At 42.8% G+C, this 14528-nt stretch overlaps 2 protein-coding genes across 3 annotated transcripts in view; one reads left to right on the top strand and one right to left on the bottom strand.

The window, feature by feature from the left end:
* LMBRD2 (LMBR1 domain containing 2) overlaps window positions 1-962 on the bottom strand; it is a 34045-nt gene extending 33083 nt beyond the window's left edge. The window contains exon 1 of one of the 2 annotated variants that reach the window (XM_063319808.1): window positions 653-962. The gene's annotated coding sequence lies outside the window, so the exon portion shown is untranslated. The remainder of the gene's footprint in view (window positions 1-652) is intronic. The other variant, XM_063319806.1, reaches the window with a different exon arrangement.
* Window positions 963-1043: 81 nt separating this feature from the next.
* SKP2 (S-phase kinase associated protein 2) lies at window positions 1044-14414 on the top strand. The gene is made up of 10 exons (XM_063321026.1): window positions 1044-1105; window positions 1607-1869; window positions 3459-3570; window positions 3848-3991; window positions 5269-5403; window positions 6717-6815; window positions 8307-8434; window positions 10048-10099; window positions 11056-11163; window positions 12361-14414. The coding sequence occupies exons 1-10, from the start codon at window positions 1098-1100 to the stop codon at window positions 12572-12574; spliced, it is 1263 nt and encodes a 420-aa protein (XP_063177096.1). The 5' UTR covers window positions 1044-1097; the 3' UTR covers window positions 12575-14414.
* The last annotated feature ends 114 nt before the right edge of the window (window positions 14415-14528 follow it).

Below are 14528 nucleotides of genomic sequence, written 5' to 3'. Positions count from 1 at the left end.
TCTGACTTAATAGTTGTGTACGATTTGCCATGGCTTCCATTACCATCTTCAATTTTATAGGCACATCTCTCCATCATTACGCAACAGACAAAGGACAGCATTTACAAGCAACCGCTGACTAAGACTGGAGTTGTAGGTGTGTTCAGAATTCGTTTTCCATCCCCACCAATTTCAAAACAAGTAGTCTGGAGAGAAAGCACGAAGAACTGCATTACTGAAGGAAAGCCTGGCACACAGCTGAAACACGGTGTGAAAAGATTGCAGAATTTAAACCAGCCTGATTAGGGACAGGCCCAGAATACATCCTCAGTCCCTCAATTTTAGGCCTTCATGGCAAAAGCTTTTCCAAACGCTTTCACGGTAAAACGTCACTATCAGCACGATTCTGGTTTTCCACACCAGATACTGCCACTGCAGATCAAAGCCGTTAAAGCTGATGGCCTGTAAGGAGCACACAATCAAAGTCTGCAGGCGCTTAACAAACATCAACGTACACGCCTTAACCCTACGTCCCTCCCGCCCCCCTCGGACACCCCCAGACACGCCCTCTCCTCTCCCTCCTCTCCAGGTCCCCCTCAAAGGCAGCCCGGGACTGCTCAGGCCCCAGGGCCACACACCCGGCTCGGAGCGAGCGGGACACAGCTGCACCCACCCCTCCCAGAGGCTCCAGCACCTCTGCGGCCTCCCCGCGGTGCCCGACGGTGCCCTGGGCCGCGCCGCTCCCTCACCACAGAGCCCCCCGCCGTGCTCAGCAGCCGGTCCCTCGCGGAGCACCGCCGCCCGCCATCCTGCCTGTCGCCGCGTCTACCAAACGAGAGCTCAGATCGCGACGCAGAAAACAACAGCGGCCGCGCCCGCCTCCTTCCGCCTCAGGGCGACCGTGGCCGCCGCCGCCATTCGCCCCTCGCCAAGCGCTGACGTCCTCACGGCCGCCGCAAAGCATTGTGGGTACGGGGAGGTGGAGGAGGCACCCCCCCACACCCCTCCGTCTCGCGGACTACAACTCCCGGCAGGCGTTGCGGCGCCACGCCCCCGACTTCCGGTCGGCGGGACGGCGCGGCGCTGAAGAGCGCGGAGCTCCCGCCGGCGCGGTCGCCATGCACAGGTAGGGGAGAGGCGGGCGGGCTCGGCGCCGAGGGAGAGTTGCCTCCTAGAATGGCTGGCGTGGGGGTGGATGGGTGTCCCCCAGATTGCTTCTCTGCCTCCCAGGCGCTGAGGTGCGCGGCTGGCGCCCAACGGCCGTTCGGCCGTTGGGCGCCAGCCGCGCACCTCAGCGCCTGGAACGGCGCCGCCTGCGTGAGGGATTCCCGCTGCCTCCTCCGTCGTCTTCGTCCACTAGTTTCCCCCTCCTCGGTTCGCCCCCTCGCTCCATCCAGGGTGCCCTTAATTCCCCAGAGGGTTTTTTAGTGTAAGTTGTGCCGGAGCGAGCACATGGCCGCCGCTGCGGCCGCGGCTTCTGCTTGCAAGTTTCTGTCGAGTTCCTGCCCCGCGTGGGGATGCGTGGCTGTGGGTGATGTGTCCACATCCGTCCCAGGATGATCATCTTGGCGCTCGGTATCAGTCTGGCCGTAAGCTTCAGAGCCTGCGGGTTTTGCTGTCTCTGTAGGAAACACCTCCAAGAGATCCCATCGTCCAGCAGCAATGTTTCCACCGGTTTCACCTGGGACTGGGAATCCAGCAAGACCTCGGAGATTCTCTCGGGTATGGGAGTGTCTGTCCTTAAGAAGGACAAGCTGGGCAATGAAAACACGCCACAGGACCTGCTGGTGTCGTCGCCCTGTCCTCCTCAGAAACGACAGAAGGTGAAGGAGAAGGAAAAGGATTTTGTCATTGTGCGCCGGCCTCGGTTGCTTCGAGAGACAGAGTCAGGTACTGTCACCACGGTCTAGGTTTTGTTTGCCCTTCTGTAGAGATGGAGAGTGGGCATCGCGAGACATCAGTGCTATATTCTTTGCTTTTTTTTTTGCTCTTTCTAAGCAGAATATCACTTCTAGAGCTAGTGGCTTTCGAGCTTGGGCTGATATGTCCTGTTTTATGTAAGCCTTTAAGCAGAGGCGGTGTGTCTGCCTCCAGAACTGGGGCCCTCATAAGCCATGGTTGGCTTCTGCCAAGCCCCACCAGCCCCTGTCTGTGTGCCAAGGGTTTGTACTGGGTGTCCCTGTGTCTGTCTGCTCTTGCTGCTTAGGACTTGGGTGGCACCTTGGCCCAGCTGGGTCTTGGACTGCATCTCTTGCTCTGCAAGCATCCAGGTGATGTTTTGCCACATACCAAGAAGGGCCAGACTTGTCAAAATATACAGCTGTGGCTGGCAGATGAATATGGGCTATTGGCGCTGCCGTCCCCAGTATAATTTTGAAACCCAAGGTGGGGCTTGTTTTGGTTTTTTTGGTGTTTTTTTTTTTTCTTTTAACTTAAGCATCTAAGAAGTAAGATACTTGGTCCTCAAGACCAAAGGGATGCAGATCCACATCTCTCCCATTGCAGGCTGAGATATGCCAGAGGGGCAGCATCTGAGCTCCTGTTGGAGCTGAACTGTGAGCAACGCAAGGGACCCTGCTAGAGAGCTATAGGGAAGACACATCAAAGGGTGTAAGACTCCTGGGCTCCTGGAAAGGGAGTGCTAGGGAAAGAGCAGGGCTGTAACCTGAAAACCGGGGGCACTTGAAGAAGGGGTTACAGGGTACTGAGTTGCTTTCCCTCATATCAAAATGTGTTTTCAGTGTGCAGGGACTACTAAATGCAAAATAAAGAAACAGCTCTTGCCAGACATTAGGCTGTCATACGAAAGGTGGGAATGCCCTCAGACAAGCCTACTTTTAATTAAGATGGAGTGCTGGGTTATAGGCAACTGTTTTTGAGCTCCCCCACCCAGAAATCTCCTGTGTGAATGGCAACACCTTGCAGAGCTCTGGAGCATAGTCCTGAGAAGTTGAGATCACACCACATTCTTCCAGATAATTCTTGGGGAATGATAGTTAGCGTGCGTGTTTTAAGGAGCAGTTTGCAGTACCTGCTTTTCTCTGTGTAACATGTAAAAACATAGCTTACCTTGGGCTCCCTTCTGTGAGCAAGACACGTATAGGAAGGATTTCAGCAGGGAAAAAAAAAAGGAGGACTGTACAATCCTTAGAATACAAAGGAAGTATCTTAGATGCTTTTGTTTCCAAATGAGTATGTGAATAAAGACTCTTGTAATTTTTTCAGGGAAATTGTTTTAATATGTATAGTAAGTTGATGTTATGGAAAGCTTTGCCTTTGCCAGTCATACCTAGGCAAAGATGGTGATAACATCCACCTATAATGAAGAGCTGAAAAGGGGGATAAGTAATGGGTTGGTGTGTGTGTAGCCTAGAGAGAGACTGTAGAGGTGGTTTTAACAACCAAGCCAAACAAGGCATCTGATCAGCAGACAAAAATGAACCATCTTTAACTAGAATATGTTTGCTCTTTCCCTAAAGGTGTTTCTTGGGATGCACTTCCAGATGAATTGCTTTTGGCAATTTTTGCATATTTGCCCCTAAATGACTTGCTAAAAGTTTCCCAGATTTGCAAGAGATGGCATCGTCTTTCGTAAGTACTACTTCTCATCATTTAGTACTAAGAAAACCTTTGCTTCCATAGACTGTTAAATGATCTCATGTTGTTTATTCTTGTATAATTCAATTTATGCTGTATGTAGGTTATATGTATTTATAATCAAAAGATGGTTCACATATTTTAACATTAGTAAATTCTATTAGATAGCTTTGCCTCCTCTCAGTCTTTTGTGACACTGAAAACTTTCTGTAGTTGTACTTATAGTTCTGACCCTTTCTAACTCCCTGACAAGTAAAATTCTGTGCCTTAGGTTTGATGAATCTCTCTGGCAGACTCTGGATCTGACTGGTAGAAATCTGCTGCCAGGAGTGATTGGACAGTTGCTGCCTGCAGGTGTTACTGTATTCCGCTGCCCAAGATCTTGTATTGGGAATCCGTTGTTTAAAACAAGCAAGTAAGGCTTTTCCTGCATCCTCTTGATCCTGAAAACATGTCTGAAATATTCACGGTTTCTCTGTGTATTTTTGGTTTTAAGGTCTACACCAGTAGTAGCGTATGCGCTGTCTCTGGAGTGTGGAAGAGCTGAGAAATGGTTAGGCATGTGTTGAAATAAGAGGATCTGCATTCACCTGTCAGTTATTTAAACCAAGTTAATAGGATTTTTGAAAGTATCAAGCACCATCATCCACTTGCATTTTATATCTTGTAGAACCAAGAATTGTCAGCATCTCCAGCATTTTTATATTGGAAGTTCAAAAAAAAATATTTAACCCCAGCAGGATAGACTTTCAGGTGTTAAGATGTTGTGGTTTTGGCCAATGGCCGGTGACAGGTGCTCCCCGCCCCCACAAACTCTTGTACACAGAGGCAAGGAGGAGAGATAAAGAGATTTACGAGTTTAGAAGAAACTAAACTACTTTAATGGAATATTAATAATAAAATAAAAATGAAATAATAAAATAGATACAGTATATACAAAACCATATTAAGCTCCCAGGATGATGTCACCGGCAGGCACTGGGGAAGTCCCAGACTGAACTCAGCGACGGGCGGGAACTGGATTCCACAGCTGGAGTCAGGGACACACGGATGGGGGTCAAAGGCAGATGAACAGACAGGGTCCTCCTCAGACATTGGAGACCTGACCCTTTGATCCCTCAGCTCTTATACTGAGCATGGGGCAGATGGGATGGAATACCCCTGTTGGTCAGTTTTGGGTCATCTGTCCTGTCTGCTCCTCCCCGCAGGGGGGACCCCTCTACGCTTTTCTGTTTCTGACCCTCCAACAGGGCAAATAACAAAACTAGCTGACTTTGGTTATTACGACAATAAGTGTAATCAGGAGCCTCTCTGCATACCATTCCGTGGCACAAACCGTCTTATCACTCCGAACGAACCATTTTAGACGCAACGTGCTGTAAATTTCAGAGAATTAGAAGACACCTAGCTAAGAAATAAAATTACTGAACAGAAAGTTGGTTCTGTTTTACCTCAAACAAGGACATAAGACTAATGCTGTAAATGCCTTGAAGAGTTCCACAGTTCTGGCTGGTAGCTTAGCAGTAGGCCCAGTGGGCTTAGTAGTATGTCCAATGTGCAGCTGAATGCAACAGTATAATTCTTTTCTGCAAGCTTTGCATGATTTTAGTGTATGGAGTATATTTATGGTACAGGGAATTTGTGGATCAGGTTTTAATAGAATTTTAGTAACCTCCCTTTCTCCTCTTTTAGGCCTCTCAGAGTTCAACATATGGATCTGTCGAACTGTACAGTGTCTGTTGCAGACCTCCAGAGCATTCTTTGTCTGTGTGAAAAGCTGCAGAACCTCAGCCTGGAGGGACTAGTGCTTTCTGACGACATCATCAAGTGAGTGACATGTCTGGGAATATTCAGTAAATACATTTTGTTTGGGGCTGTCATTTTTTGCAGACAAGCGAAAAAAATGCAGTTGAGAGTTGTCCATTGTGGGAATCCTTTGAAATGGCCATTTTTAGGCACCTAACAGTAAGCTGGCAGGCTAGATGAGCTCCCTCTTTCCTTTCTATCCTCCAAGAGATGAGATGAGGAGGAAACACACCTCTGCAAGAGTGTTTCTTGGTGGCTTTTTTTTTTTTTTCATTCCCCGAGTAGAAGGAGCCTGGAGATACTGCTCATCTCCCAAGGGTTTATGTGTCCATTGGCTGTTCCTGCAGCCAAGCTGTACAGCAGAGCTACTTTTATTTTCCCATTTCTGTGCTCCCAAGAGAACTTTGTGTTTGGCTTACAGGTTCTTTTCTGTTTTAAGGGGTCTCAGCAGCTCTCCCACTAGATGCTCATTGTTGTTCTGCACTATTTCTCACTTCTTTGTAGAACTTCATTCTGAGTGCCTGGAAAACTAGATTCTGTCAGGCAGATGAACTGTTGTTTAGCTAAACTTGAAAGACAAAAATGGGTATGCAGTTAAGTTCAATCACATCAGGTGATTGTGGAGGTGCCAGGGACCATAGGTCAGATGGCAGAGACTCTGAGTGTCCTGCTTTCTGCTTTGAGCTTTCTGATGCCTTCTTTATACCAGTGGGGAAGGTGGGCTAAACAGAGCGCAAATAAACCAGTATAGTTTGGCTTTTGGTAACAGATAAAAAGTATCTGAAAATTGGGTACTAGTTAGGCACTAATGATGGAATTTTGTTGCCCTTGTGTACAGATGTAGATGCTGGGTGTAAGGGGTTTTCCAGGTTTTGCCAACTGCATGTCTGCTCTAGTCTTGCAAACAAATGTGTTTAGGGGGATGTTGTTTGGATATGTGTTTTGTTCTGGAGTAGCCTCCATCTTGCAGAGGGGTGACTTCAGAAAAGGGATGAGTATAGTCATCACTAGTAAGCCATGGTGTGTCTTTAATGGCATACAACAGGAGAGAGTGAAAATTGTTCCCTTTTAAACTTATCAGTTTATAAATATGCAGACTTGTCAGGAATGCCAGGTAAATAGGCAAGTATTGCTTTGAAGTTGTGCCGTGATGCACCGAGTTGAGATCACTGAGTGACTCTTAGGTTGGTCAGTTTACTGAAGATGCAGTGCTGCCTGTTTAACGAAAAATTCCATGCCCAGGATCTTAGCTCTTAAAAATAATCACACATTCTGGCAATGCAGGCAATGTTCTAACATTGCAATTTTATCAGACTTTTATTTTTTGTTTACAGGAGCGTTGCTAAGAATCCCAGTTTGATGCGATTAAATCTGTGTGGGTGCTCAGGGTTTTCTGCAGAAGCCTTGGAGCTGATGTTGAGCAGCTGTTCTCTGTAAGTCAAAAATAGTTTTTGCTATTCCTGCTTACTGCTGTTCCTGAGAAAAAGGACCCTTTTTAGTTGCATCCCAGTTGTTCTTGTTTGTAATATCTTTTTATGAGCCTGTTTCTATTTCTACATGACTAGCAGTGGATTATTAACTGAATGATTAGATAGTTTCTTCCCTCAAGCTATTTTCTTCTTTAATAGCAAAGATGTACTTCAGTAGTCTTTCATGAGTTTCCTTAATCATCCTTAAAGGAAGTCGTCTTGGTGCATAAATGCCATTTATGTTCCTTTGATTATCATGTAAATTTCCTTTTCATAATGAAAGCAGTATGTGATCCTCACAAAGTGAAAGTGTGTGTTTTGAAACTGAAAAGTGGAGTCCCAGAGCTCCCTTTGCAATCAGAGTACAGCATGAATGGCAGAAAACATTGTGCCTTTCTATCCATGATAGACTAATCCTTCAGTAACCTTTGACTTAATGAAGCAGTGTGTTCAGATTGACAGCTGCAGTGGTTAAACTGTCTGCTGGCAGGAAGTCACTGAACCGAGCCCCAGTCAAGCTGGCGTGTATATCCTGATCTTCCTGCTGATTTCCTGTGAGATGCTGGACAATCTACTTAATCTTTGCTTCTGCAAAAGCGTGTTTTTAATCAAATTGCAAGTTAGTGGACAGACAAAGCCTTAATCTTTCTCTGTCTCTCATGGATTTATAATGCTTTATATTGCTTGGTCTGATTACTAGGATCGTGAGCTCTTTAGAGAATGGCAGTCTGTACTGTGCACAGTGAATAGCAGATGGCAAACCTGATCTGAGGAATGCTGGTGACAATTTAACTGTTTTTTCATTTACATAGAGATTGCCAGCGAAAAGCTCTAGTTGTGCTATTCAGTGTCTTTGTCCTCTGGTTACATCTACCACACTTGCACACAAAACAAGTACTTTGTCCCAGCCTGGAATGATGATAGGCTCTAGGTAATAAAGCACGTAAAGAAAGTTAAGGTCACGGATCTTAGGCCCAATATATATAAGGCCCAATGCTTATATAAAACTATGAAGTATTTTATCCTAATTAGGATTAATTGGTCATCTGACCAATACGAATAATGGATAGCCTTTTTTCCTCTCAATGTGAACATCTGTTCAGTAGTAACAGCTTCAGGTCACAAATCCCAGAAGCAAGATGAAAAGAGAGTGTCTCCCCATGGCAGTCCCTGTAGAACCATTTAACTTCCTAAGATATTATTGAATCATTCCATTCATGAGGACTTTTTCTGGTTGGATCTTGAAAATCTCCAAAGACAGATTCCACAGCCTCACTGGGCAACCTGCTCCAGTGCTTAATTATTGTTATAGTGAAATTTGTAGTCATGAATACAGGAAGTTGGTAGTAAGTGTGTTACAGGTTTTTGCCTTAAAACTCAACTGTAATAGACAATATCAGTACTCAAACTGTATTTCAGTCCTTCTTACAAACAACTCTGTTCATTTGTGTGTAGGTTGGAGGAGCTGAACTTGTCCTGGTGTGACTTCACAGCCACCCATGTCAAAGCTGCAGTCAATCATGTTACTTCAAAAGTAACCAAATTAAATTTAAGTGGATACAGACAGAATCTACAAATAACAGGTAAATAGCAGCATGGCAAACCTTTATTCCACTATGGGATAAAGCAGCAGGCTTTGTATTTTCTTCTGGTTGGCATCTGCTGTGTATATAGAAAGATCATGCACTAACACTGATTTTATGCTCTGTATAGCTTGATGTTCTCGCTCTCAGAGAATCTTATTTATGTTTGTGACTCAGCCGTGAGGGGTGAGGTGATTTGTCTTCTGAACTTAAAAATAGTCAGCTGATTTAATCTGCAGCTGAAAGGTATAGTCCCTACTTCTGTAGTAAGTTCTGGAAGCAGGATACACTGGATCCCCTCTTCCACTGTGAATTAGCCTTCCAGATTACTGTTCTTGGAGCCTTCTTAAGGTTTCTGCCATTGTGCCTGCTGAAGGCATCTTCCAAAAGAGAACAATCGTAGTAGCTACTTGAGTTTCGGCCTCTCATGATGTTCTCAGATACCAGTTTATTTGGAAGGCAAATAATCTCACTAATCATCATTAACTATTTACTTGCTAGTAGTTCTAGGACGGAAAGTTGGGTAAGGTTGCAGGATAATAGTGCAGAGGAATCTAGATTTGGGAAGAGGACACAACAGAATGGACGAGCATAGATAAAGGGTGAAATGGCTTTGGTGGTAAAGAGAAATTAATTTTTCCAATGAGAAAATGCGACAATAGGGCATTGGCTGACAAGCAGGCAGGTGACACACAGGCTGTGACATCTGTTTTTTTTCTGTTTAAATGTCACACTGACCTTGGCATGCATTCTCTTGTGGGGAAATACACGTCTTCGTTTTATCTGAGCCCAAAACCCATAAACAAACATGCTACATAATCTCCTCCAAATCAGGAATTTGAACCTTCTGTTGATCTGACCATTAGAGACAGTGTGCAAAGCTCTTCTGTTTGGAAACCACTTTATATGAGTAAAATTACTCTGTTTCAATGCAATTTATAAGGCATAGTTCACTAATCATCATAATTTAGGTGTTGTTTTCTTCAGTTTTTGCACGTGATTTATGAAGTACCAAAATCCTCTTGCATGTTGATTAGTACCTTGCTAATAATAGTGGCCTTTTACATGATATCTGAGCCACAGGTGATTTTATGCTATTTGCAGACAATGTAAAGATGGTCTTAAGAATTTACAGTTTAAATCAGGAAAACCATAACTTTCTGTCATGAGGAAAGAACTTTCTATGGGTAAAAATGGAGATGCCTAAAGAACTTGATGTTCGGAAAGGGTACTTGATGTGTGGAAAATTTTTGGTAGTTTTTCCACTACGCGTAAGAATTTCAGGCATCTCACTATTACTGTGTCTCAGTGGATTTCTACAGCAACAACACTTGAATTACTCACTTGCTAAGTTGCTGGCACAGTTGTCTTTTAGGGATGCTTCTTTGGACTAAATGGATTTGTTTTGTTGAAGAAAAAAGTCCCTGTAAGGTATCTCACTACACAGACTGTACTGTAAGTTTTAAGTGTGTATCTTTTTAACAAAGAGTTGTGTTGAAGCTGGGTTACAGTAGAGAAGATATAAATGAACGTATGTGGCAGTGAGTAAGCTGTATAAAGCGTGTTCATCTTGTTACTGAAACGTGGACTGACTCTCTGTGACCTCTTTTCAGATGTTAAAACACTGGTGGAAAGATGTCCTTTTCTCGTCCATTTAGATCTGAGGTAAGGAGGCCTGTGCAGCGAGTCATAAATCCTTATGGTTCAGGGGAGTGCCAGTTCTATTGTGGTGTAGTTATAGTATACCAATAATGCACAATTGTGTAGGATTGCACAACCAGAAAATACTTTCTACAAAAGATTTGCTGTCTGGCATGACCTAATCTGGAGCAGGTAACTAACCTGAGAATTTTTTTGTAATCTCAACATAAATGTTACATACATATTTGTTATCTAACAAGTGATTGTAGTCGATAGGTAGAGTGGAAGGAAGCATTTAGATGCATACTGCAGGTTGCATACACAGCTTTCATTTTACTCTGTGCCAAGGTGGAGCTGAAAGATGTTTCTTCACCAAAAGGGACGTAAAGCATTGGAACAGGCTGCCCAGGGAAATGTCGGAGTCACCATCCCTGGAGGTATTTAAAAGACATGTAGATGTGGTGCTTAGGGACATGGTTTAGTGGTGGACCTGGCAGTGTTAGGTTAACAGTGGGACTCAATGATCTTGCAGGTCTTTTCCAACCTAAATGATTCTATGATTCTATACAGTTTGTGAGCCTAGCATCCTAGAGAGGGTTTAGTTCAGCTCTGATATGAATTTTTTACTTGGCTATAGAACTGTATTGTAAAAAAAAAAGTGTATGTTGGTTTTGACCTAGTCAATTAAAAGACTTTGAAATCTCAATGTGTAAAGTAATTGCGTTTTCATGGCATGAGTTCGGCTCCAGAATATCTGGCTGCAGAGAAGCTTCTGCTTCACTTGCTCTTCAGTGAAAATCAAAATCCATCGCCTATAACACATACACTAGAAATGGGTTACTTCCATATTGAGCAAAAAAAAACTTCAGTGGTAGAAAACAAAGTTAATATTCATTAAATTTCTCAGCTTGAACTTTGGAAATGCCAAAATTACTGCTGCCTTATACTTAAACCTGTATCTCATGTGCTCTCATGTACAGTGACAGCGTGATGTTGAAGCCTGAGTGCTTCCAGTATTTTCATCAACTTATCTTTCTACAACATCTGTGTCTTAGCCGCTGTTACCAGATATCACCTGCTGCCTTAGTGTAAGTAATCTCTAAATGGCTTTGGTTTGCTATTCATAGAGAGGATGTTACTTTAAACTTGCCTCTAAACTTTAAACTTACCTAAACTTTTAGGTTTAGAATTGCAAATACTGTTTTGAAAAACTTAGTGGTATGAGGAATTAGGAATAAGGAACTGAGATAAAATAACCAGATTGCTAGAGGTTTGCTACCTTTGACAACCCCGACTGGAACCAAAGTATCTTGAGATAATCTTTCTGTGATGTCAGTCTGTACTCGGGGAACTTGCTGCTCAGTGCATGCACCATGGCTTCCCTTAATGGCATTATACTACTGGTACTCATTACTGAGGTACATCGGGAGGTTCCAGTCCCGCCATCAACATTAGGCTTCCAGTTATGCAGCAAGGAAGGTGTAGTCCTTTGGAAAAGTTAGCAGAGTTGACAGCACTTGCTGACTAGCTAATCTGATTATATTCCTTTGCTTTTGTGTGCACCTGTATCAGTTATTGATAGTTATTGAAACTCAGTTTAGAGTTACTTGCTTGTGCTTTTTTCCTACCTTTTATTAGGATAGCAGCTACCCATTTTAATCCTCTCAGGAAGGATGTCAGTCCTAATGACATGAAATGAGCAACAAAAAGGTTGTGAGAGGAACAGGACTATCAAAATGGGTATCTGAAGAACCTTTTCTGTAGCAGCGTGTGCTGCCATGATGATAGCTTGTGTGCGTCTGCCTTTCGATTTGTGTCCGATACTTGTTTATAGATACACAGTTCACATGATGACTGGCCAAATGACTGAAGCAATCAAGAAGCCAGGGCTGGCGGCTAACAAAAACGTCACAACAAATTGGGAGACTGATAGTACCTAGAGGCTTGTTGAGCCACATCCTGAAACTTCATCTGGGCCAATTCCTTCCACTTGTGCTAAACATTTAAGTCCAGAGAAATGAAAGGGGAGGAATCAATTTGTTTTCACTCTGTGTGAGATAGAACAGCAAGAAGCAATTTATTCAGATGGTTTCCTGAATTATTAGTATAGGGAACTGGTTTCAATTAAATATGTGCTTTTATAAGTAGGAAGGGGAATTTAGCTTAAGTAGTCACCTTACTTCTAAAAAATCAGTAGAAATGCAGTTAATCTAATTTGGGTACAGACTGGGGGGAAAAAAAAAGTTTTCAGGTTCATGATTAATTTTCTATTTTTCTCTTTCTAGAGAACTTGGTGAAATTCCAACTTTAAAGACTCTTCAGGTATTTGGAATAGTGACTGATAGCTCCCTACAGCTCCTCAAGGAAACGCTTCCTGACATGAAGATCAATTGTTCACACTTTACAAGTATCGCAAGGCCAACTGTTGGCAGTAAAAAGAACCACGAGATTTGGGGCATCAAATGCAGACTGACGCTGAGAAATCCTAGCGACTTATGATCATGTACAATGTACCGGATGCGATGGACACACTGCGTGTAGTGAAGCTCCTTAAGAAGCAGAGTGCTGGAGCACCTTTAATCATAGTACTGTTACTGTAAAAAGCATTCTAACTTGGTCTTATGCCTTAATGTAGTTTCAGAAATATTTTTACAATATCTTTTTTTACTTCAAGTCTTTAGAAATTGGATGATCTGTAAGCATTTGTAGACTTTTTCTTCAATTCTTTTTAAAAAATATTATGAAACAATTATTGTAATTAAACAATGTCAGCCTGCAGCAACTGTTGCAGGTTCTGATGCAGCTTTTGTTGCTCTGAGGTATTCTAAAGGTGCTTTTGGTTAGCTCTTCCAGGAGCTCTTGAAGAGTTCAGCTCCTGAAATGGCTTGTAGAGGTGCTAGATATCTTAATAAGGCTTATTAAGGAATTGTATTTGAATTTGCAGAACTCGAATAATGGTATTTAACCTATTCAAATCCTTAACTGAGCAAGATGTATAATAAGATGAGAAGCTACCCACTGTTTGTGAGAGGGACAGAGGACTCAGTCTGAATTCACCAAACCTGAAAACAGTAAGAAGGAGAAGGATGTCTACAGAAAAACAGCTGAGACAGCTCAATACTGTACAAGTTAAGAAGCACTATAAAGGAGCTACAGTGGAGTTTTTCTTTTGCAGGCCACAAAGTAACATCTGTTTTAGTATTCTTGATTACTTGCAAAATATAGACTGAAAAGCCCATTCAGGATAAGCATCTGTAAAAGTAGATGCTGATTATCATTTTTTTCATGCTGTGGTGCTGTTTTCTGATTAAGTATTACAGAACTTTAATGTAGCTTCTGTGAGCCTGATCTCAGATAAAATTTCTTAAAGCTGTTCTCTTAATTCCTTTAAAGAGTAAGAAAGATCTTTCAACTGCAACTGATAAATTGGCAGAAGTCATGCAGGAGGAGGTCTCAAATGGTTCTAGATCTCAGACCAAAACCTGGGACTGCAGCACAAGAATGCTGAAAGGAAGAGATGCTTTGGTGCTATTAAGAAACATCAATTTCTCTTTTATAATAGCTTATATTTGTAATATTTCACTTCTTGTATCTGTAACACTAACCACTACTCTCTACTGTTAATTTTTTTTAAAGTCCTATGAAAAGCTGAGTAACTGTCCAAAAAAAACCCACCCAGACAACCCAACAAACCTCCAGGATAGGGACAGATAATGACTTTAAAAAAAAAAAATGTAGATCTGGGTTTATCATCAGGGTCCTTGTGCATAAGCCTGGAATGTTCCAAAAGGTGTGTTAGTTGAGAAGTCCTAAGGTCAAACTTGGACCCTGTGTGGTGCATGAACATGCTGCTGCTGTTCCTGTGACTGCAGTAAGCAAGCCAGTGGTGAATTTATTCATGGATATGGTTTAAGATTAGCCTACAGCAATACTGCAGGGCTGTTGCATAGTGTTTCCCATCTCAATCTGAAGAAAAGTGTTCAGAAATATATACCTGGTAGTAGAGAATAGATTAATTACTGTGGAAAGATTGTATGAGTACTAGAATTTGATACCTGACCTTCTATAGTATAGCAAATACAGCATTGTCTTGTTAATCTGTTCTAAGCGACTTGAGTCACTAAAGGGCTTGTGCCCCTTACAAGGGGGCAACATACCATCTCATGTTGGATGGAAGGTTGGAGGATACTGGATATTCTGCTGCTTCACAGCTTGCAGCCTTAGGTTTATGCCTTAAATTACTTCAAGAAAGAAAGTAAATCTTTGCAGCACAGCACTAGTGTAAATTCTTCTCCCTGTGCACAATGTAACCCCATACAATTTCTCTTGCATTTAATAAAGATCTAAGTAATTGCTATATTGTGTAAAATGACTGATGGATGGGAGAACACTTTCTCTGACTTGCCACCAACTTTGTGTCATGGGTTAAAAAGAAAAAAAGGAAAAATTTGTC

This window comes from Chroicocephalus ridibundus, chromosome Z (assembly GCF_963924245.1).
Source record: "Chroicocephalus ridibundus chromosome Z, bChrRid1.1, whole genome shotgun sequence".
NCBI classification, from domain to species: Eukaryota; Metazoa; Chordata; class Aves; order Charadriiformes; family Laridae; genus Chroicocephalus; species Chroicocephalus ridibundus.
Note: the sequence above shows the minus strand (reverse complement) of the source record. Positions and strands in the feature narration are given on the sequence as shown.

Bases quoted from the DNA above. Each gene is read 5' to 3' on its own strand.
- SKP2 (XM_063321026.1), top strand. The intron at 6,816-8,306 runs GTAAGTCAAAAA...ATTTGTGTGTAG, and splicing joins ATGTTGAGCAGCTGTTCTCT to GTTGGAGGAGCTGAACTTGT. The intron at 11,164-12,360 runs GTAAGTAATCTC...TTCTCTTTCTAG, and splicing joins ATATCACCTGCTGCCTTAGT to AGAACTTGGTGAAATTCCAA.